The sequence below is a fragment of the Vipera berus genome (assembly GCF_964194415.1).
Source record: "Vipera berus genome assembly, chromosome: 2".
NCBI lineage: Eukaryota > Metazoa > Chordata > Lepidosauria > Squamata > Viperidae > Vipera > Vipera berus.
In genome coordinates, this window is record NC_138203.1 from 93837053 (window position 1) to 93861881 (window position 24829).

At 41.5% G+C, this 24829-nt stretch overlaps 1 protein-coding gene across 2 annotated transcripts in view; it reads right to left on the reverse strand.

Annotated features, from left to right (window-relative positions):
• SLC44A1 (solute carrier family 44 member 1) overlaps positions 1-24829 on the reverse strand; it is a gene marked incomplete at its 3' end in the record, with an annotated part of 86690 nt that overhangs the window by 52679 nt on the left and 9182 nt on the right. For both annotated transcript variants that reach the window (XM_081315755.1, XM_081315754.1), the window contains exons 2-3: positions 11773-11862; positions 10366-10508 (exon numbers count right to left, since the gene is read on the reverse strand). In XM_081315755.1, coding sequence (XP_081171881.1) covers positions 10366-10508; positions 11773-11862 — 233 coding nt within the window. The remainder of the gene's footprint in view (positions 1-10365; positions 10509-11772; positions 11863-24829) is intronic.

The following is a 24829-nucleotide window of genomic DNA, read 5'->3' on the forward strand; positions in this document are numbered from 1 at the left end:
TGCAAGCCTCTGCCGCCAGCAGAGGCTCGATCCGCCATTTTGCAAGCCTGAATACACAGGAATACCCTGTGTGGCCGCGGCTCTCGGGGAAGCCCTGGCTGTCCGCTTCCTCGCTCCACGCTGCCATTCGGGGCCCGCGCGTTCCCCGGGCAAATCGCGGCGCCCAGCAGGCGAGGAAACACGCCCGCTCCAGTCGCCCCCCCTTCCCTCAGGAGACGCGAAGCAAGTGACCGCCCGGAGCTTACCGAGGACTTGCGCGCGGCCGAGGCTTCGGTGCTTCCAGGATCGCGCGCACCTCTCCCAAGCCGCCGCCGTCCGAAGACCTGCCGAAGTTTGGGGAGGTTTGGGGAGGTGCGCGCGCACCTCCCCAAACCTCCCCAAACCTCGGCAGGTCTCTGTTCCTCCTGCCGACCTTTGGGGAGGTTTGGGCGCCTCCCCAAACCTCCCCAAACCTCGGCAGGTCTCCGTTCCTCCGCGCAGACCTGCCGACGTTTGGGGAGGTTTGGGCGCCTCCCCAAACCTCGGCAGGTCTCCGTTCCTCCTGCCGACCTTTGGGGAAGTTTGGGCGCCTCCCCAAACCTCCCCAAACCTCGGCAGGTCTCTGTTCCTCCTGCTGACCTTTGGGGAGGTTTGGGGAGGCGCCCAAACCTCCCCAAACGTCGGCAGGAGGAACGGAGACCTGCCGAGGTTTGGGGAGGTTTGGGGAGGCGCCCAAACCTCCCCAAACGTCGGCAGGTCTGCGCGGAGGAACGGAGACCTGCCGAGGTTTGGGGAGGTTTGGGGAGGCGCCCAAACCTCCCCAAAGGTCGGCAGGAGGAACGGAGACCTGCCGAGGTTTGGGGAGGTTTGGGGAGGCGCCCAAACCTCCCCAAACTTCGGCAGGTCTGCGCGGAGGAACGGAGACCTGCCGAGGTTTGGGGAGGTTTGGGGAGGCGCCCAAACCTCCCCAAAGGTCGGCAGGAGGAACGGAGACCTGCCGAGGTTTGGGGAGGTTTGGGGAGGCGCCCAAACCTCCCCAAACGTCGGCAGGTCTGCGCGGAGGAACGGAGACCTGCCGAGGTTTGGGGAGGCGCCCAAACCTCCCCAAAGGTCGGCAGGAGGAACGGAGACCTGCCGAGGTTTGGGGAGGTTTGGGGAGGCGCCCAAACCTCCCCAAAGGTCGGCAGGAGGAACGGAGACCTGCCGAGGTTTGGGGAGGTTTGGGGAGGCGCCCAAACCTCCCCAAAGGTCGGCAGGTCTGCGCGGAGGAACGGAGACCTGCCGAGGTTTGGGGAGGCGCCCAAACCTCCCCAAACGTCGGCAGGAGGAACGGAGACCTGCCGAGGTTTGGGGAGGTTTGGGGAGGCGCCCAAACCTCCCCAAACGTCGGCAGGTCTGCGCGGAGGAACGGAGACCTGCCGAGGTTTGGGGAGGCGCCCAAACCTCCCCAAAGGTCGGCAGGAGGAACGGAGACCTGCCGAGGTTTGGGGAGGTTTGGGGAGGCGCCCAAACCTCCCCAAAGGTCGGCAGGAGGAACGGAGACCTGCCGAGGTTTGGGGAGGTTTGGGGAGGCGCCCAAACCTCCCCAAACGTCGGCAGGTCTGCGCGGAGGAACGGAGACCTGCCGAGGTTTGGGGAGGTTTGGGGAGGCGCCCAAACCTCCCCAAACGTCGGCAGGTCTGCGCGGAGGAACGGAGACCTGCCGAGGTTTGGGGAGGCGCCCAAACCTCCCCAAACGTCGGCAGGTCTCCGTTCCTCCGCGCCCTGCCTGCCTGCTTCTTTCCGCTGCGGAAAGAAGCAGGCAGGCAAGGCGCGGAGGTCCGGAGACCTGCCGACGTTTGGGGAGGTTTGGGGAGGTGCGCGCGCACCTCCCCAAACCTCCCCAAACTTCGGCAGGTCTCCGGATGGCGGTGGCTTGGGAGAGGTGCGCGCGATCCCGGAAGCACCAAAGCCTCGGCCGCGCACAAGTCCTCGGTAAGTTTTTTTGTTGACTGGAGTATAAGCCGAAGTGGAATTTTTCAGCCCAAAAAGTGGGCTGAAAAATTCGGCTTATACTCAAGTATATACGGTATTTAGTATTAGGGAATCACCACAAAGAAAACCATTAAAATTCACAGGACATCTGCCCAGATAGAACATGTCTTTCTGAGTGGTCAGCATTTTTTTTCTAATTACATCTGACTAACTATTCTATTCCTAAAATGCATTTCTAGGTAATGAACCACAAAGTTTGATGGCTATATTTTTGCTAAACACGCTGCATTTTCCTTTGAATGAATTCAATAAGAGTTAAAATTCAGGGAACAAGTAATCAAGCATTGAAAAAAAGTCTGTTAGAGTATGTGATTTATTTTATCTTATCCAGAAAAATAGCAATATTATTTCAGTTACAAAATAGTCCCAACATATTAACATCTGGAAGAGTCGCCATTTCCACTTTTGAACATAATGCAATTTCAGATCAAAGCCTGCAGAATAATCGTACTATATATTGCCATCCCACCTTGATTTACCAACTTTAACAAAGGTCCTGACTATCAAGTTACATCACTATTATGTACTCTGAGGCAGTTAAGGAGCAACATTCTTTTTAAAATGTAATCTTCACAACAAAAAATACTGCTTATCTTTGTTCATAGGTTTTGAGAAACTAAGAGCCTACTATATTCTGAATGTGATCTTTAAATTCATAATATATATATATATATGCATTTATATATTGAATGATGTCATTCGCATCCCACTCATGTCAGAAGCACTGAGGTGTTTCCAGGTTGAAAGGATTAGGCACTGATATCCCCATTGCCCAGGGGGTGGCCAGTTGGGGGTTCCTTTCACATCCCCGGCAGGAGCTGGAGCGAAGGGCAGGAGCTCACTCCACCCTGTGGCAGCACTTGGGTCTCGAACGTGGGCTTGCTGCTTCTCAACCCAGCATCCTACCCACACGGGCCACTGTGCTCCTTTCCAGTGAACATTACCTCTCTATGTTACAAAAATATCAGGTTATGAATCATCATTCAAAGGCAAGGGCTTACTATGGAAGTTAAAAGTTAGAAACTTTAAATGTGAATTAACTGAAGTGTCTCACAAATTTATTCTTCCTATTTTAAAGGTATAACGAAGGGTAAAGCCTCCACTCAGTATGGATGCAAAATTAATGATCAGTCATTTTAAGCAGATTGGTTCACACGCCTAAACTCCATATCCTTTCCTATGATTAACCTTGTCCGTAGTACCCTAGATGAATCAACAAATATTATATTAGACTTTACCTCTTTTGTTACAGTTGTTAATCAAATCACCGCAGTTGTTAAGTGAATCAAGTGGCTGTTAAGCAAATCAAACCCCCCCATTGACCTTTTTGTTGTTGGCTGGAAAGATTGCAAATGGTGATCACATGACCCCAGAAGGCCACAACTATTGTAAATACATGCCAGTTGCCAAGTACCCAGATTATGATCACACGACCATAGGGGTGCTGCAAGGGCTAAATCACTTTTTTCAGTGCCTTTTTAATTTCGAACGGTTACTACACAAGTTGAGGACTACCTGTATTGTGCACAATTTATTTGTACGGTGAGGCTTTGGGGCTTGCAGACAGGCTGGACACACAAGTGAAAAGGCCTCTTTCTTGTTTTTGTCTGGAAGTGGAATTCTGAGAAGCATTCCCGACAAAGGTCTTAAAAGCCAAGAATATTTCTTTGGAAGCCATTTTGATGAATGGTTTGGGGTAAGGTTAACAGCAGTACAAAAGTACTTATTTAGCTGCAATCGGCACCATGAAGTAAGTCCTCTAAGATGAAATAGAGTCCCCAAACTGCTCACCTTAGAAACTTTTTGCCTGGCAATTTTGCTATCCTCAACACATCTAGAAACCAAAAAAACCCCAAGTGATCTCAATGAAGAAATGAGGGTTCTGAGGGTCAGTGATATCATACCTGCATTTTTCTTGCTGTTTCAGAATGTAGTGTGTTATACTGACTTATGCTATATACTGCACATAGAAAGCACATGAAACAATCACAATATGGTATGTTAGTTATTTTTCCCACCCATTATTAATATTACTACTGCCATTAATGCCTGAACTATTATTCCTTCATCCGTCAACCAACCTTCCTTGCATTTTCTTTTGACCTACTTTTTAAATAAGGAAGATATTTAACCAGGTAGAAGTAGCAAGAATGTTGCGTAAAATGACTTAACCCTGGATTTTTCTTTTCACTTTCAGAAAATTAAATTTGAGCAAAATCAAGCGTATTGTAACATGTACTTCTAAAATGTAGATTTTACACTACAGTAGGATCCGCTGGAAAGGGAAATTATCCCAATGAAGACATTAAAAGCACAAACGCAAACAATTCCCACAAGGAGGGGAAAAAAGGGACAGCTCAAAAAAGCGTAGTATGACTGCACAAGAAGTCAATATGGTTGCACAAGAAGTTTTGTGAAGATCAAAAAAAAAAAAAAAGTCACATCCAGGCAAGGTAAAAAGAGGCCAGGTCAGAAAAGAATACAAACTCTAGAGATGCCTTCAGGAAAACGACTGCCCAAAATGAGCTAAGCCAGGGGTGTCAAACTCAATTTTATTGTGAGGGCTGCATCAGCACTGGGGTTGCCCTTGGGGGGCTGGGTGGGTGTGCCCAGGATGGGGCGTGGCTGGAGTGCGTGTGGCCTACTGGATGGGCATGGCCAGCTCTACATCGTTCGGGTCAAGGGTGCCTATGGGGGCCTGGGCAGGAGTGGGACAGATCTGAGGGTCTCTGGCAGAAGGAGATGGAACCAGGGCAAGTGCCAAGGCATGGTCCACTGGAGAAGCCTCACTGTTCCTCTCAGGCCATGCGGGGGGGGGGGGCTGGATGGTGGCACGGAGGTCAAATGCCCAGGCCTCAAGCACCCACGGCACTAAGCCTAGCCCTTCCTTCCTTCCTTCGAGTGATGGGAAAATATTTGAGATGAGGGAGGGAGAAAAACAGGCAAGAAATGCAGCTGGGGAAGTGTCATCCTTTGTGAGGAATGAAGAAATGCACCATCGCCTGGAAGAGGCCAGCACATGTTACCTGAGCAATGCTGCCCAGCCCCCAACCTGCCTGGTTTTGGAAGGCAATGGGGCGCTATCCTCACAATGCCAATAGGCTGAGCCGGGTGGCATGAAACTGAAGAAAAGCACAACGCTGCCCAGCCCTAGCCCGCCTGAAGTTGGCAGGATCATATGCTGGCCACTTCCAGGCGATGGTGCATTTCTTCATTCCTCACAAAGGGTGATACCTCCCCAGCGCGCACCCAGGGGGCGGGGCCAACGCGGCAGGGGCTGGCCCCTCACTGTTTCCAGACGGCCTTGTGGAGCTAAGACTGAATGTGTTTCAGCATAGATGGCCACCACGAAATTGTACATTGGCTCCCGGCCGGCTGGAGCCAAGGCAGCGGTGGCCATTCCCTCACTGTTTCCAGGATGGTTTCGCGGGCCACATGAAACCACTTCACGGGCTGGATCCGGCCCCTGGGCTTTGTGTTTGACATGTCTGAGCTAAGCAAAGGACGTTAACAGTAACAAAAATGCTCCTTTCCTTTTTGCTGCTTGCAGGGAAGGTTGCCTCAGTATTTGGCACTGAAAGCAGACTCTTGTTGCTTTGCCCCAACGTCTGACCACCAGTGTGCCAAGGATCTGATTTCCTGCCCTTGCTATTTTAAAGTACAATCAACTTTTAATAATGCTCTCCTTATCCATGACTTAACTGCCGATGAGCAAGCTAACATTGTATGTCTTAGGTATGTGTTACATTAATAGAGAGCTGGTTGTTTAGGGTGACCAGGTCCTTTTTTGGGAAAGGCTTAACTATGGGAACATCTATAGGGTTGTTGCGAAGGCTCTTCGAGGTATCTCTCTCTGTGTCTAGAAACTGAGGTGCCAAAGTTGAAAATGTTAAGAAAATGCTGGGCTATAAATATTTTTGAACGTGCTTTGGAACTTTCCATAGAGGAGCTCTTTTACTTTGACATGAATATACAACCTCTTCATTTTCTGTCTATAAGATAATGAAAATAACCATGATACCAAGATGGCGGCGCGTTCACACGCAGCGGCTCTGAGAACACAACTCAGGTGGCTAGAAAGGCCCAACAGAGGCTTCACTTTCTTAGGGTCTTGCGGAAGAACAGGGTAGAACAACAGCTAATGACCCTCTTTTACCGGTCTACTATAGAGACCGTCCTCTCGTATGGTATTGTGGTTTGGTATGCTGGTCTGACAGCCCCGGACAGGAAAGTATTACAGAGGGTAGTGAGCACAGCACAAGACATTGTGGGCTGTTCCCTGACACCACTGGATGACATCGCCAGGGCTCGTTGCCTTGGAAGAGTGAGGAAGATTCTCGGGGATGACTCACACCCTGGACGGTATCTCTTTACTCTCCTACCATCCGGTAGGAAATATAGGAATATAGCCAGCCGTACCAACAGGCTGAAAAATAGCTTTTATCCGTGGGCTGTTAGGCTTTTGAATGGGACATAATCTTATGCAGAATTGACTTGGGAGGCCGGTGTGTGGTGTAGTTGGTTCACATAGTGTGGTGGGATGGAGGGTTGTCACTGTGTGTTGGGGGGAGAGAGTACGGGGGGAGGCTCAGCTAATCTCAATGTACACATGTTGTACTTTGACAATAAAGGTTTTATTTATTTATTTATTTATTTATTTATTTATTTATTTATTTATTTATTTATTTATTAAAATCAGTTTTCTTCTACTATCCTACCCTTCATTAGTAGACATTGCTTCTGCAGTCAATGAACCTAGCGCTGGATTAAAATGATAAAGGCCACAGTGTGCCTCCCCGCTCACAGGTGTAAATACAATGCTCACACTTTTAATTTTTATTTTCAGCAGGCATTCAAGAAGCAGAAAAGACAAGGCAGACAAAATCTCAGCCTAAACTAAATGATTTGGCTCCTGTTGATTCATTAAGGCTATTAATGCGTCATTAGAACAAGTCACACCCTCCATGCCATTTATCAATTAAGCGTTTCACGAGAAGTGAAATTTTGAGACAACAAAATCTAGGAATTAATTCATGAGTTTGGATCTCTGTTCCATATGAATTAAATACTTTCCTTGTAACAATAGCTCTTTGGGGTACTTGGTTTAACTACAAAATATACCATTATACGACACAAGCTATTATAACTGCTTGTTCAGTGCCATCTTTTTTACATCCTACAATGCATCTGTCACATTTTGAAGTATAGAAAGTTAGAATTCTATCTTGGCTCATGAATAGTATTGCTGTAATATAGTGTAATTATTATTACATTTCAGTTTTTTTTTTCATTTCCCTGAGATTGCCACAAAAATTTCTCCATCTGCTCAGCAGCCAAGATAGCAGATGGTTTTAGTGCAGGTTCACGAATTGTACACATAATTATTTCACCCCTTCCTTTTCCCCCCAAATGTTTATTACAAATTTCTGGTTTTTTTAAAGGAATATTAGGGGGGGAAAAACAAAATTATCTTTGATTTTTTTTTCAAGAAACAGAAATATATCTAGAGGGGCTTAGGCCAATTTGGTCTATATAACTAGTGGGTGAATAGAATGATAAAGACTTAATGTACTTTGAAATACAACAAGCCTCTTTTCCTTCTTCAAGATAAATAAAATCTCTTCTATTCAAACATTGGTAGCATAGGTTATCTATTTAAAAGGTGTGTAAAGGACACGGAGTTTTGTACTGTGAATGCAGAGCAGTTAAAACTGGAATCTGAGAAGGATTTTCATTTCTAATTTTACTTTGAGTTGGGCACACAAATGAATATGCGTTCAGAATACTAACTTGCCTTGTAGACCTTTTAAGAAGGCACAAACTAGTGTAAATGAGTAACACTGTGTTTTTTTTGCATTTGTCTTTTACCATTGTGGGATTTAGTAGCATACCATATCTCCCTCTGTCTGTTACTACCATAATGGTATCACCTCCCAATTTCCTGCCCCCACCAAAAAAATCACCAATCTCCACCTACTCCTACCCTTTCTCAGAGGGTCCATAACACACCAACTGTTTAATCAGCTTAATGATCAGATGTCAAGGGCACTTTTTTCCAGGACTACACATCCTTCAGTTTAATGAGCAGCCTATTCTCTGTGCCACACCCATACCCATACCCCATCAAAAGCCAGATCATACCACTCCCCCTAGTCATGCCATGCTCACCCAAGTAACCAGAGAGGAACAAAATAACAGTCTTCATGGAGTTAATTAAGCTGGGGTGCACTTTTCTCCCTCATCTCTCACCCAAGGGGGAATGGGTGACCACACAGTAATCAACACTCATCCCTCAACATCAAAAAAAAAAGTCCAAACCAATTACATTATCTCAAGTCCAGAGCCTTCTGAACAAGGCCAATCAGGAATCTTTCACTGTCATTGTCTTTCCCACAACCACAAAGAACATAACGAAGTTCCACTGGCATCTCTACACTGCCAATCCTCATCAGCTGAGCAATAGTACCTAGATAGTGGTTTACACACTGCCAAACAGCTGTTCTGTTGCTGGTGCCATTGCTCCTTTGGTTATCCTAGCAGCTTTATCTATCCAGTCAACAGTGGCTACTCCAGTAGATCCACATTTCATCAATTCTCACAGTCACCAAGTGATGAAATATCAGCCTGACTCAGTGATAACTCAGTTTTAATGTCAGACCTTCCTCTCCTGTATCATCACTTTCACAAACTTTTATTAACAAACTGGAAAATAACAATTTATGTGAACATGCATTATTGGTTTTGTGTTTTTTTAAAAAAAATGCCTGACTCTAACTATCCTCCCTTCTGTATCTTTTGTCATTATTATCACTGTTAACACCCTGGTTTCCCGAAAATAACACATGGCTTTGTTTATTATTATTTTTTGCCTCCAAAAGAGGCACCAGGTCTTATTTTCAGGAGGGGGCTGTTGTCTTTTCCACTCACCTCCGGCACTGACAGCCCCGCCCAGCCAGCCCATTCTTCTGCGGCCGAAGGAGCAGCTTCAGTCTGCAGCTGAGAATGGAGCTCGGGCCTGCATTTCTCAGTCAGAGGCTTTTCCGGAAGGCCTACGCAGCCGAGAAGCGAGCTAATCCATAGCTGAGTTCTCGGCTGCAGTGGCCTTCTAGAAAAGACTCTGACTGTGAAATGCAGGCCTGAGCTCCATCCTCAGCTGCAGACTGAAGCTGCCGCAGAAGAAGTGGGCCGGCAAGGCAAGTGTCAATCCATGGGAGGCCTGGCAGCAATGTATGCTCCAACCGCCCATCCCTGCCCTAACTTGATTTTTAGGCGTGCACCTCACCTCAAAACTAGGGCTTATTTTTGGGGTAGGGCTTATATTAGGCCCACCCCCAAAAATCAAGCTATGGCTTATTTTCAGGGTAGGTCTTACTTTCGGGAAAACAGAGTAAGTCAGGATGTCATTCACTCATTGTGCTAAATCCAAAATCCAGGATTTAATGCCTCAGAGCACAAAGCACCTGTATAGGTTGCTACTAAATTCTATTTTTTAAAGTATTAGAAACAGAATATTCTGTTCTACTTTGATTTCAATCACCACTCTTTCTTTGGGCTGCATTTTCAATTAGCCGTACCTCATATTTACAGTGGAAATATGCCTTAGTCATAATTAAATATTGTTCTCTAGAGGTTCACTTACACTTTAGATATTCAAAACTTCTTTGAATGCAAATAGCCTGATCTTGCATCAGATGTGCCTGGAATAATTTCTTAGGGCATCTAATGCCGTGACAGCTTATTTTGAGTAAAGATATGAGAAACAGTGAATTTTCAGTATTTTTTAAAACAATTCCCATGATACTTTTGTGTAGTGTAACATTAATATTGCCACAGCTGTAATAAAAAATATCTTTGTGTTTGTGCAAACAAAAGGGCATCATTTGTGAGCAGGTCAAACAAAGAAAGCACTCAAGTATATTTGCATAAGAACTGACTTGCGTGAAAGCAGCAAAGAGATTCTAAATTTCAAAGTATATGTTCATAAGAATGGATGTTACTTGCACAAAAGTATGCACAAACGTCCAAATATAGAAAATCTCTGGGAAAGAGATTCCTTGACTAAAACAGCAGTGTCTAAACTTATAATAAAATGTTATTGTTTTACTTAATCTTGTGAACTAAAATGACAACATCAGGCTAGAAACTGGAAGACCATAATTTCTAGTCCTGCTTTAAGCACAAAGCCAGCTGGGTGATCTTGGGCTAATCGTTTCTCTCAGCTCAAAGAAGGAAGCAATGGCAAACAACTTCTGAAAAAATCTTGCTAAAAAAACTGTAGCACTTATCTAAGCAGTCTCCAAGAAAAAATTAAGAAAAAAGAATAAAATAGTATTCCTTATATTATATACTTACTTTTTTTCTGTAAGATCTAGGCCACTGTTTTCTATTCCCTCTATTTTCACATTCTTCTGTCCACAGATATTTCCGTAACTATCGTATCCTGAAACCAATCTTGCAGCTGCTCCAGTAGCTATTGAGAAGCCACAAATAAAACCCTGGAGAAAATAAATTGAGAAAGCTTTCAGTGTCATACTGTAAGAGAATTGCCATTTTTTAAAACTATGTCTTCCTGTTAGATCGCCATTCCCTTTTCTATTCCAGTTTCATTCTCTTTTCTTTGAAATACAGTAATTTTTTTAAAGGTAAAAGCATAATTGCCCAAGAGAAAATAGGAAAATCATGTTTGTACATCATGATACGTATGAGATGCACACTGTAAAATTAGCATCCAAGAGAAATTCATGCAAAGAACAACATGTCAAACTCAGGATGTCACATGACATTGTATGACGTATCGGAGCTTTTTCTCCATTGCCGGCAATGGGGTAGGCGTGGTTTCCTGATGACGCATCCGGCCCATGGGCCGGCAGTTTGACACTCCTGCACTAGAACCATAGATACAATGGATTTATAAGTCCAGGTTATCACTTCTTTATTTATGGCCTTGAAATTTGAATATGTTTTCTGTATCAAGATACTAGGCGGAAGCTCAAATGTCAACACTGACTAGAAGTGCATTTGATTAATCACAATTTTAAGTCTGATGCAAACTTTTATTGTTGATAAAGATCTGACCATTATTATCTACACTCTGAGAAATTCTATGCTGGAATAGAATTTATTCAAGATTTTCAAATTTAAACCCACAGCAGAATACATCTGAAAGAAACAGGGCTGCTAGCTCATACAGTAACTTAGATTGGGGTTGCCAATTTATTCCCAGTTTATTTATTCATTTTGCAAGACTGCCTGCTGGCTATGTGATTCTGGTTGGTGAACATATTATGCTGAAACAACCGCAAAATTACCAACAAAAACGGAAACACAGCAGTGTTTTGTTGGTGATTTTGCTGTTGTTTCAATATACAGTGTATATATCATAAAAGTGGCCTGGCACCTATCTGATCTCAGAGGATATGCTGTTCCACAAAGGAGTTATAGTAACAAAGGGATGCCATTCTCTGCATAAGATGACACTTCACAGAAGCAATCTGAAGCTGTCTCCTCTGCTGGTCCTCGTGGGACGGACAGAAATAATTAGAGACATCTGGTCTACGGAAAATAAATCTTAACTCAGATACAGGTAAGATACATTAATCTCACCAATGTGCTGAAAAGTGTCAATTTAGTATTTTAACTTGGCTGCTTAATACAGCACATATATAAAAATAAATGAATCTCCTGACAAGTTGTGAAATCATCATCCAGTTCCCGGGGGAAGAAAAGAATGCTTCTTTAGATATGTCTTTTGTTACATACCATGCCAATGCAAAAGAGAATGAACAGCAAAAGCCATGGGATATCTGTGCAACTGCGATCCTCCAGAGGCTTCCACTCTCGTTTCGAACTCTGTAAGTTTGGAATTGAGACAAGGGAAGAAAAAGGAATATGAAGAAAATACAACGGTTATGAAAATCTGGAACAAAACATGAATAAAATAGGGAATGCAAGTGATTACTATAGACTACGGAAGACTAGCTTTGTTAGGTTTCATTAATTAAAAGTACTTAGATGTTATCTTTTTAGAGCTACAATACAATAATGAATGCAAACGGTTCAAGTATCAAAAAGATAACCATCCCATTTGCACCACCCTAGGTGAATCCCCGAAAATTCATTAAAATCTGTCGACCAATCAATAGTTGAATTAGAATATTCATTTCAATTACTACAGACTTCTTTATCTTTCTGCCTGAAGTTATAATCATGTAGAAGATGAAGTCTCAAGTACTTTTAAGAAACTTTCATTTCCATGATCATTTGTGTTCCATTATTCATGTATAAATATACATAAAGATATTATGTATATGTTTAAGATATTAAAGAACCACATAAACTGAACACAGCTTCCTAATCATCAAATGTCATAAAAGTATTGAATATATTTTCAAGGCTTTTCTACAATAAACAAAATTTACTTATTTAACCTTTCCACGTTTTGTATACAAATCAAAGGAAAGAAAGAAAAAGTTTCTTCTTCAGTCACAGAGGTCATCAATGTCTATTTATGCCACAGGATTTTTTTTTACTGTTTTCCAAGTGGAAATTGGATGATCATTATTTAAAATCTATTCTAACCTGAATCAAATGAATCATTTGCAAATCATGTAATGATATACAAATCATGTGATTCATCTATTAAAATTGGCCTTGGTGAAATCCAGTAACAACCTATTAACAAAGTTTGCATTGGAGCACAAGGGGACACTCATTATGATCAATCCTAAGAATTTTAGCTTACTATGTTGTATGAATATAGCTATTTATAGCTATTTTGATTTGTAAACTACCGGTAAGTGTATTGGGGGGGCACAGCTTTTATTCATTTGGAAATAGATGGGCTTATTTATAAATAAATTAGATTTTTATATCAGCTATTGTCTTATATATGTTACAGTAAGTAGTATGTGCTGAAATCATGACATACAATCAAGAGGAATAGGCAGTTAAGATGTTTTGAAGAGTACAAGTAGTCCTCGACTTACAACCATTCATTTACTGATTGTCTGAAGTTACAACAGCACTGAAAAAAGTGACTTATGACCATTTTTTTCACACTTATAAACGTTGCAGTATCCCCGTGGTCATGTGATCAAAATTTGGGCACTTGTCAACTGGCATGTATTTATAAGAGCTGCAATTGTCCAGGAGTCATATGACGATTGGCTATAAACTTCCCAGCTGGCTTTTGACAAGAAGATCAATGGGGGAAGCCAGATTCACTTAACAACTGCATGGCTCACATAACAACTGCAGTGATTCGCTTAATAATTTGGGAAAAAAGATTATTAAAATGGGACACAACTCACTTAACAGCTGTCTTGCTTAGTAATAGAAATGTTGGGCTCCATTATGGTCATAGGTTGAGCACTACCTGTATGATATAAACCAAAGATTCTAGCTACCAATGTGTGTTATTAGCTTAAATTTCATATCCATCGTGATCCATGTATGGACAATAAAGAACATCCACTTTGTCACAGAATTCTTGATCTGAGCATTATGGGAATCTAACAAAGGGAAATGGTTCCAGTTCCAACTGTTCCCACCATTTCCAATGTTCTGTTTATTTAGGCAAAATGACCCTACTCATGCATAGGAGGAAAGTTATTAGCAAGTTCAAAAGAACCAAAATTTGTAGAAGAATGAACTACAAAATAACTCACAATATAAGGCTGAATACTGGCATGGGAAGAATTAGGAAAAGAAATAGTTCCCATTAAAATTCCTGTCGTAGAAGCAGATAACAACAACAACAACAACAACAACGATGATGATGTTAACATGTTAGCATTACTTGTCTTTTATTACTTCTTGGTCATTGTAGACTCTATTGTTCTGCTCAATACCAAAATCTTGATATTGTTAAAGCAAACAGGGCGAGCAAAAAACAGAGTTTGGATACTTTCAACACCTGGCTACTGCCTGAACAAGTCCCTGCAGTTTTCTTGGCAAGGTTTTTCCCCCAGAAGTGACTTGCCCTTGCCTTCTTCCTAGAATGAGTGTGTGTGACACTGGCCCAAGGTCACCCAATTGACTTTGTGTCTAAGAAGGGACTACAACTCAAAAGTCATCCAGGTTTTAGCCTGGTACCTTAAGTACTGCACTCAGCTGGCTCTCTTGTTGTAAATATTAGGCTTTTCTTTTCTGTACTGAGATCCACTACAAATGCTATCATGATAGGGATTTTTTCAAAAAAAAAGTTGAAAAGATGGAGAAGAATCCAAGAGGGTAAGGATAAGTCCAGTCACTGTAGCAGCATTATTATGATTACTCAACAATGACATGTTCAAAAAAAGAAAGAAAAAGTGAGATGAAAACAATCTATACTATCTTCACCTAGAATTTTAATGTTGTATCACATTATGTCATATTCATAACCATCTTTATTAATTATTAAACATATGGATAATACTGATCTTCCAATCTATTTAATTACCTTTTTCTTTAAGACACTAAAGAGCTGAAATGAAATCATGTATGTGATAAGCATGTACAATATTTTTATTCTTACAATTATGCAAACCGAAGTACCTTTCATATTTCATTTATGAGCATAACATCGTTTTAATCCAAATGTTATTATTACTTGTTCTGCAGTCTGGCAGTAGCTCATTTTGCCCCATTACTACTGAAGCACCATAAAAACGGCAGCTGACAACCCTGGCCAGCAGCCCAAATGGATTTCCGCGTTCCAACTCTCTCTGCATAAAAACATGAATAAGCATGATAGTTTCTCCAACTAGCTGCCATAGTGTAACGACTGGTATTTCCTGTTACAAGCACTATGGCTAAAATATGCAAGCTGATGTAGTCCTATCCACTAAAAATGTCAGACACAAAAAACATTTCTTATTAAATTTGATAAGAATATAGGTAAAGGTAAAGGTTCCCCCGCACATGCGTGCTAGTCGTTTCCAACTCTAGGGGCCGGTGCTCATCTCCGTTTCAAAGCCGAAGAGTCAGCGTTTGTCCGAGGACGTCTCCGTGGTCATGTGGCCGGCATGACTAGACGCCAAAGGCGCACGGAACGCTGTTACCTTCCCACCGCAGTGGTCCCTATTTTTCTACTTGCATTTTTACGTGCTTTCGAATTGCTAGGTTGGCAGAAGCTGGGACGAGTAACAGGCGCTCACTCTGCTACGCAGCACTCGGGATTCGACCCGCCAAACTGCTGACCATCTGATCGACAAGCTCAGCGTCCTAACCCACTGAGTCACCGCGTCCCTATTATAAGAATATACTCAGTAACTAATGCACGTGTTTATACTGGCAGCTTCTATCTATGTTTTATGTTTGATTAATCTTTCATCCCAAGGATCACATTCATCAGTACATAAATTTGTGGGGATAAAGGGTCAGTTGTAGCCAGGACAATCATTCTCACTCACACTCATACTCCCTTGTTATTATCTCCTTTTTAAAAATTTCTTCACACTCCCTCCTGTCTCCCATGCCCTACTTCTATGGAAGAAGCAGAGTGAATTTGGGGATACAGGAACAGATTAGCTTAGCCTTTATTTCCAAAACATGTAAGAGAATCTAATCAAGTTAACAATATAAATAGTGACCAAAACCTGTTTAGCACAACAGCATATTCACATAAAATGAAATACAAAGGCCAAATAGCAAGACCAGGCAAATCTCAAGCTAACTTATTTTATTACTATTTATTTTACTTATTTATTTAGAATACTGGAATCTACCAACTGGCACCTGACATGAAAAGTATTAAAAATTTCAGAAGCCGAGGTTATCTTTTCAGCCAGAAGTAAATGGAGTTCAGGAGGTTTTTTTTTACATCTGCTGTTTTGCCCAAATCCATAACTTCAGAAATGCAATTTAGAATTGCAATCCTAATCTTGTCAAATAGTTGACAGAAAGCAAGTTAAAAGAAAGCCAGAAACCCTTGCTGTGAGACATTAGATTTTCCTTTTATCCGCCTTAAACATATGGCAATTGAATGATGTATCTACTACACAGTTCATCTTTCATTGCTACAAGAATGCTCATATTAGCAGTATCTACAGGGTATTGGTGATAAAAATCAAGATGGTGGCCACAACAGCAGGACCAAACCTCTGTCCTTTTGTACATGCAAGCAATGTTGATGAATGTACAAAAGCAGTGAGGCTTTGATCATTCTACCACAACCTCTGTCTTGAATTTTTTGACTTCACTGGAAACCCTGCTGACTTAGATCACTTGTGACAAAATTACAGATGTGACAAAAACCATGTCTATCTTCGCATTCTTTTTTTAGAATTTGCTTTGCACTCGCCCATTTATTTCTGTACAAAACTTGTTATTTGCAAGAATTTTCAAACCTGACAGTTCTTAAACGTCTAAAAGTTTTCTTTATTCCAGACACATTTTTACTTCTCTTTTCCCCCGTTATAAAAGTTCAATATGAATTATTGCAGTTTCTACCACTGTATTTACAACTTTACTTTTTAGTAATTTTCAATAAATTAGGATGAATTCTTATGTACAAAATAAAAAGTTTTATTTCTCTTTTCAGCTCAGAAGCCTACTGTTATGACAGCTCTGCGTATCGCAGTACATAGTACAAAGAATGACACCATATTTTCACTTTTATTTTTAATTATTTTCCTTTGATTAAAAACCATGCCATGCTATTCCGTGGGAAATATTATTGGCAAACAAGTTCATGTAACATTTTATTACGCTGCCCAAGCAAAACATGATCCCATCAAAGAATTACAGTATCATATTTATCCAAAAGGAAGTTGAGGCTTTTACCCAATAATTATACTTCAAATAAAAGAGATTGCTTTATATTCAGGAAATAAAAGCAATGTGGCTAGAATGCAAGCAAGTGGCTAGAACAGAAGTACAAAAAGAAGACAAGCACTACGCTAGTTTTTTTCCATTTAAAGATTTTACACAAACGTGTGGCACCCGACTGGAGAGATTAAATGGAGACTTGTTTCAGTCTGAATGAAATCAAATTTCATTCTGAATGAAAAGTTGTAGAAAACCTAAGTGTAATCAGACCATATATTTGTTATCCCTGGGACACACTACACCAGGGGTGTCAAACTCAATTTCATTGACGGCCGCATCAGCATTGAGGTTGCCCTCAAGGGGCCGGGTGGGTGTGGCCAGGGTGGGTGTGGCCTACTGGGTGGGCGTGGCTAGAGTGTGTATGGCCTACTGGATGGACGTGGCCAGCTCTACATCGTTTGCATCAAGGGTGCCTATGGGGGCCTGGGCAGGAGTGGGACAGATCTGAGGGTCTCTGGCAGAAGGAGGGTCTCTGGGCCAGGGCCAAGGCAGCGGGGGCCGTTCCCTCACTGTTTCCAGGATGGCTTCGCGGGCCGCATGAAACCACTTCTCAGGCCGGATCCGGCCCCCGGGCCTTGTGTTTGACGTGTCTGCACTATACTGTGTAAATGGGCCGTGTGTAAGTGCTATGTAGGAGAAAACATGGCATCCATTTGAAGAAGTAAAACAAAGGAAAACATCCCTCTTCCCTAATTACTTTCCCAGGGAGTTAAAAACAGTAAAAGTGTCAGATCAGCCATAAAAGACAGAAAGCCAAGGAATGATGATAAACCTAGAAGATATTAGGAGCAGGCATATGCTCTGGGAGCCCAGGAAAGTTTAAGATAAACCTCTTAAAGTGACTCTCTAGAGATGTAACTATGTTCACAGAATGTTCTCTCAGTAAACCATTGTCTTTGTAGTACTGCCCCCATTATATCATAGAATCCACTCCCTAGTTGTCCTCACTGACTCATAAGGGACTGTTACATCCAATTATATCCAATCAATTATTCTGCTGTATCAAGCCAGATGTATGCAGTATTAAACCTTGTGTAACTCTGCACAGAGGTTGCATCCCTGCCTTGCCTTATTCACTTGTCCTAGAAAGAAGAATTACTTGCGTTAGAAAACCATTAAATAAGAAAGTATTTCCAGTGTTCCTATTATTTAAAGAAATCTCACCTTTCTATATTAATTTGAAACTGCTGGCCAGAAAATAAATAGAATTTGAGGGTATGACCTTGCACTTAAGAATATATCACTAACTACAGAAAGAAGACTGGGGAAGTATTGATACTATCTTGATTTCTTTTATACTCTGTCATATCATGATAAATACGTGCCCACATATACCACCCATTTTTCAACTTCTCAGCTGAGTCAATCACATTATTTTGTTCTCACTACATTGAGAGCACCAAGCTGAAGGCTTGACAAAGTAAGACTATATCAGTATGGAAGGAAGTAGCACCTATTTTTTATTTTTTTATTTTAATCCCATTTATATCCCGCCCTTCTCCGAAGACTCAGGGCGGCTTACAATCTAAGCACAAATCAAATGTGCTTAGCCTTCAAAGTGTTAAAAAGCAAAATCAGATCATTTTAATCTGATACAACAATAAACTTATCTTTCTGTCTTGTGACTTTGAAGAACTGGAGACTGGATTTAGATGGAAGGATATAGTTCTACTACCAATGCAAAAGGCTATACTCCAAATAACTACTCAATCCATCCTCTAAAAATGCTACATAAACTGCATAGAATTACAGAATCCAAATGCAAGATTAATAGATACCACTTTGGTGGGAATGTAACAGAATGTAATTCTGTGCACCTATGGCATACAGCCACGCTGGCCACATGACCACAGAAAATGTCTTTGGACAATGCTACCTCCATCAGCCAAGAAACAGAGATGAGCACCACGCCCTAGACTCGGACATGACTGGACAGGGATACATTTATAATTAGAGTCACATAGATCAAATAGCCAAAAGGCTAGTTTACTTAGTCTCCACTCCTACTTAGTGGAGGAACCCAAACTAAAGCTCCTAAAAAAGAGGAATGTCTGTGTCGATATCAACTACTACCCGCCACTGAGTAACTGGTTCCAGACAGTTTTTTCTAATGTTGAATCAATCTGCTTTCTTGTAATTTCAATTTATTGTTATGCCTACTTTTCTTTATAATAACTTTCCAGGTATTTCCTATCATAAGGGAAATATTCTGGCAGTATCATATCAATAGGAGACATTCTGGCAGTCCTGGAACATCTTTTTTCCCCATACTGAACATTTTTAGTCCCTTCAATCTCTTTTCAGAAGATCTAGTTTCAAGTCTCTTGATCATCATCACTGTTCTTCTCTGAATCCTTAAAATACGTTGCTGGACACAATATTCAAGTTAGGGCCTGACAAAAATGGGATAAACTTGAAAAATTATATCCTGGCATTTGAAAAGTGGATTTCATTTGATGTAACCTATAACTGCATTTCCTTTCAATATAACACATTACTAGCTCAAAGTCACATTGCATAGACAAGTACTATTCCAATTTCTTTTTTGTAAGTACTATTTACCAATACTAATCTCCCTCACATTATACTTGCACATTTGATTTTTGTTTTTAAGTAAATAACTTTGCACTTATTTGTCTTACATTTCATTCTGTGACTTCCAACCCATTTCTTCAACCAGTGAAATTGATACTCTTACCAGATCTTTATTAATCTCAATCCCACTTATTCTGGCCTCCAATTTTTCTAGTGAAATACATGATTTTTGGTTGGAGAAGACTGAATCAAAATTTGAACTGAGTAATTCTGCTTTTTCTTTATTAATCTGTTAGCATTTTGCCCTCTTTATGCAAAAAGTATGTGGATAGACAAAGTACTTTCATAACCATGGAGTTCAAAACTGGAAGCCTTAGAATAAATTAACTCTCAGCATAAGAAACTTTTTATACAGCTAAAATACTTACTTTTTGAGTAATCATTTGTGAATTCATACAAAAGAATTTTATAATGACACTTAATTCTGGAACTCTTGTATTTGGAACTTAAAATTTAAAAGGTGACAAAAATGGTTATCTAAAAATAATTGAAAACATCCAGGCTATTCCATTGCTTTTCACAGTCAAGGAATTCTTCCTTAGTTTGGATCTGTCTCTGAAAAGCTTCAACCAGTTAGTTCTACCTCTGAAACTTTGAAGAACCAATCCACAATCATTAATCTGTGAGAAACCTTCAAGTATTTAAGGATACTTCTTTTGGCTAAACATATTCAGTGCTTTTAATTGTTTAATAAGATTTAGCCATCAGAAATCTCTATGGAGGGTAAATATATAATTCCAAGAAAAGACACAGCTCTGTTATGAAAATGTGGTTATGTGAAAGATTTGGGCGACCAGAAACTCTATAGAGCAGGGCTTTTCAACTTTTTCACCCACTGTACCACTTTTAGGATATGGCAACATCCGAGTACCACCAGTCGCCTAGCAAGGTGTCAAAAACCTGATGACCGCCGCCTCCCAAAAAAGGAAAAAGGAAAAAAGTGATGAAGTACAGGTAGTCCTCAACTTACAACAGTTGCTTAGTGACTGTTCGAAGTTACAATGGCACTGAAAAAAGTGCCCCCCAAGCCACAGCCGAGCAAGACACCTGCCTGCCCACCCGTCCACGCTTTTCCTTCTGTCTGAGGTTTTCATTCTTGTGAGCATTTCTGTTGAGGATTGGCAGTGGGGGTGGGGTGGGGTGTGTCTGGTTTTTATCCCCCCCCCATCTGCTGGGTGGTTGCAGCAGGTTTTGGTCACTTCACATGACCCTGGAACATTGTGACCGTCATAAATATGAATCAGTTGCCAAGCATCTGAATGTAAATCACAAGACCCTGGAGATGCTGCAACATTCCAGTTGATCGGTGCTTCTTCTGGGCTCAGAAGCACCAGGATCAGTGCTGAGCTCCAGCTGGAGACTGGCGCTGATCCTGGTGCTTCCACTGAGTCCTGACAGCCCCGAAGAAGCGCTGATCCTGATGCTTCCGCTCAGCCCTGATAGCCCTGCAGCTCCAGCTGTGTCTCGCTCAGGCTTGTGTGGTGCTGCCACCATTTCAGCTCATTCCCCTCCCCCGCTACCACTTTTCTAGGATGGTTACATACCACCTGCCAGGTGCCAATGTACCACAGGTGGTACCCGTACCACTGGTTGAAAAGCCCTGCTATAGAGAATCAAATTCCAAACACTGCACAGCCCTAGTATTTACTGTATACTCCATAGATTACAATTTACTGTATATATTCAATATGTTCACACCATGATAATTAGTTGTGACAAATCCTTCATCTATCATGCAACAGGAGTTTTACCTAACCTAAATAAATTTCACAGAAAACTATAGTCTATTGAGGAGCATGGTCCCTGAGAGTTAATTTAGAAATTTGAAATTATAGTAACAGAGACTGATAAAGGTAACACCATTATCACCTTAATAGATAATCCAAAGTTTCCCCATCTATTTGGTTACCTATTAATAGAAGCAAGGGATATGCAAAATCTTCCATGCACATAACATGGGTTGTTCATCTCAAGCAAAAGATTTTAGTCAGAGAGAAAGAAAGAAAGAAAGAAAGAAAGAAAGAAAGAAAGAAAGAAAGAAAGAAAGAAAGAAAGAAAGAAAGAAAGAAAGAAAGAGTAAAACTAAAGACATCATTTTTGGGGAGGGGGCTAAAGTAAAAGAAAGGTGCTGGGAAGATTGGGAGAGGGAGGGAGGGGCTACCTGGATATGCCACGCCTGAACTATGGACATTGAAGGCAGCAGCAAAGAGGCAGGAAAAGGAAACCATGGGGAGAGGGGGGACAGGAAAGGACAAATTGGATATGCTGCACTTGAAGCCAAATTAATTACTGATGTTCCTGTTGCTGTTGATGATAATGACACTGTCTTTGGCTTCAAGTGCAGCATATCCAATCAGCCTACCCATTCGTAATCTTCCCGGTGTTTTCTTTTCCCTACTTCTATTAGCTGCTGCCACTGGTATCCTTGGGATAAGCAAAGACTGGTGGTGGGATGATGTGGGGAAGGCAAGCTGGCTGGTTGAGCTTGCTTGAAGCCAAGGAGATGGACAGTAGCTCAGGGAGAAAGGGAAATTAAGGTGCTCCAAAGATCAGCAGGCTGGCCGTGCAGAGGAACAAGAGGAGGAAAGGAGGGGTGAGGCCCTACATGCCCCACAAGGTCCCTCTGAATCTTGATTTGCCCCAAGAACAACCAACATGTCCCAGTATCAGTTCTACCAAACAACAGACAACTCAGAATGATTTGCCAAAACTCTATTTGGGTTTTAAACAAAACACTTAACCCCTACCCAACCCCCCCTGTTCATGCAAATCCCTATAAAGTGTCTATATGGAGCATTTCAACTAGTTGAATTTCGATTCCCCAAAGAGCTATTTTTATACTTCAGTTCAATTGTGTCTGATTCTCGTGACTAGCTGGCCATACTTTCTTAGCAAGATTCGTCAGAAGAGCCCTTGCCTCCTTCCCAGGGTTAAGAATGATTAGCTGGCTCAAGGTCACCTAGAAGGCTTTGTGCGGAACTAGAATTCATGGTCTCCCAGTTTCTAGCCTGATGTCTTCAGCATTACACCATGCAACATTTATTATTTGTAACTGTCTGCTGCAAATTCTGCATAGGCGTCAGGAAGGGCATCTGGCCAGTAAACGCTCAGCTCCAATCAGTCGCCCACCTCGAAGTAAGGGATTGCAAGGTCATTAAAAGACAAAAAAAAACAACCCTGTAGAGAACTTCATGAATAAAAAAATACGCAAAACAGAGCAACCATTGGACTTACCGTAATAATGTCTGAAACATTATGAAACATTTCCTCTTCAGAAAAATTTACACATGTAGATGAATGAACCATCCAGTAATGTCAGATTGGGGGGGGGGGAGCAGGGGACAATATTCCAAGAAAAAAACCAAAATGTTTTAGAAACAAACTGCTCCATATCGCACATCTCTATGCAAAAATCAAATTGGTTAGGGTAATACAATGTCCTAAATTAAAAAAATAAAGAGCTCATTATAACTCGGTGCTGTTAATAAACCCAAGGAATTGTATGCTCGCTGTGGAATATTTGGAGGATAATGTACAGTATATGGTTGAAGTAGAGGTTGAGATGAAATGTACTGCAGAATATTAATATTTAACGCTAAGCATGTTCTCTACAAAACAACTAAGTAGTCTTGTTGCTGACAGGAAGGTTTTTAATTTAAGGCAGACTGAACAAAGCTGCTTCAAAGAACTATTTTTGTTGTCATCATTGGTTAAGGTGAACGTTTTTCTTTCTCTTCTAATTTTTTTCCCTCCACTTTTTGAAAAGTGCCAACCCATTCTCTCTTCTAGACGCCAACATGTCTAGTTTTTTTTCAGATCTCAAATGTCTTCTTTCTCTGTTTGTCACTGTTACTTCGTCACTGGAATATTTCCAATATGTCAAATACTTTGTTAAATTTTGGTAACAAAATCAGATTAATTCAATCCTTTATTTTAATAGTTATCTGGTCGCCACTGGTAACAAGACATTTTACTTAAACAACACAGGTCTGGCAGTACAAGCTGAGTATCGTGTCTACAGTACAAACAGACACAGCAGAAATAACACCAAAGCAGTTGAAGGAGGAGAGGCAATCAACAACTATCCCTGCACTGACAGCTCTAGGTGACCAACTCAGGTCACAAAAAGGAAGAAAAATTTGCTTCCTATGTCTAATTTTCTATTGTTACTGCAAGAAATGGTACATTTCCTTGGTACACTAGAAAGAGCTCTGTGAACTCCAGAAGTCAGTATTTATCTACCATTTGGTTATATCAATACGTGAAGTCTTTGTTTTATTTATATCCTGCCTAATTCAAGGCAGCACACATATCTTCTTCTTCCTATCTTCCACACAACAATCCTGTGAGAGGGGCTGGGCTGAGGAAGAATGACTGGCCTAAAGTCACCCAGCTGGATTTCACGACTAAGGACTTAAACACAGTCTCCTGCTTTCTGACCTGATGCCTTAACCATTAGACCAGGGGTAGGCAACCTCGGCTCTTACTACTCCGGTGGGAAGGTAACAGCGTTCCGTGCGCCTTTGGCGTCTAGTCATGCCGGCCACATGACCACGGAGACGTCCTCGGACAAGCGCTGGCTCTTCGGCTTTGAAACGGAGATGAGCACCGGCCCCTAGAGTCGGAAACGACTAGCACGCATGTGCGGGGGAACCTTTACCTTTACCTTTAGGCAACCTCGGCTCTTTTAGGACTCATGGACTTCAACTCCCAGAATTCCTGAGTCAGCTATGCTGATTCTGGGAGTTGAAGTCCATGAGTCCTAAAAGAGCCGAGGTTGCCTACCCCTGCATTAGACTGTCTCTCCTTTTACTATCTCTTTATTAGGAATATATGCTAAAATTAGTAATTAGTGAAAATATATCTTCAACATTTAAAAAGTTCTAGATCACCAGGCATAAAGTCAGTTTCTACAACTCGCAAACCTATCCATGCTTATTTGTTATTCAGTACTTATTATTATTTTTGGTTTTGGTTTTTTTTTTCTTTCCAAGTGAGTGGATGGAAGAGATAATGAATGTTGTCTGTGTATATGTGTTTCACGGGATGTAACATCTCTCTTAAAAACCTTGAACTGATAGTTCAGAAATCAGTCTCGCTGTGTTCAAAGAGAATTATGAGCAGGACAGTTTAGGAATGCAGTAATGAGGAGGGAGACATAGGTTTATATACAATGAAAGCATTTCAGTTTATGCGCTTTGTTTATACTGCATTTTAATGTTTCTGGATTATTTTAAGAACAATTTTAGCAGACAGCTAAAATTTATAAAACAATGTTGTTTTCTACATGTTCTGTACCTGCAACACAAACAATTTTCTCTAAAAACTAAGGATTAAATCTCTACCATCCCAAGTAGGCCCACAGACTTACTGGATTAATTTACCAAAAAAGCCCATCTTTCTAATTTAGAAA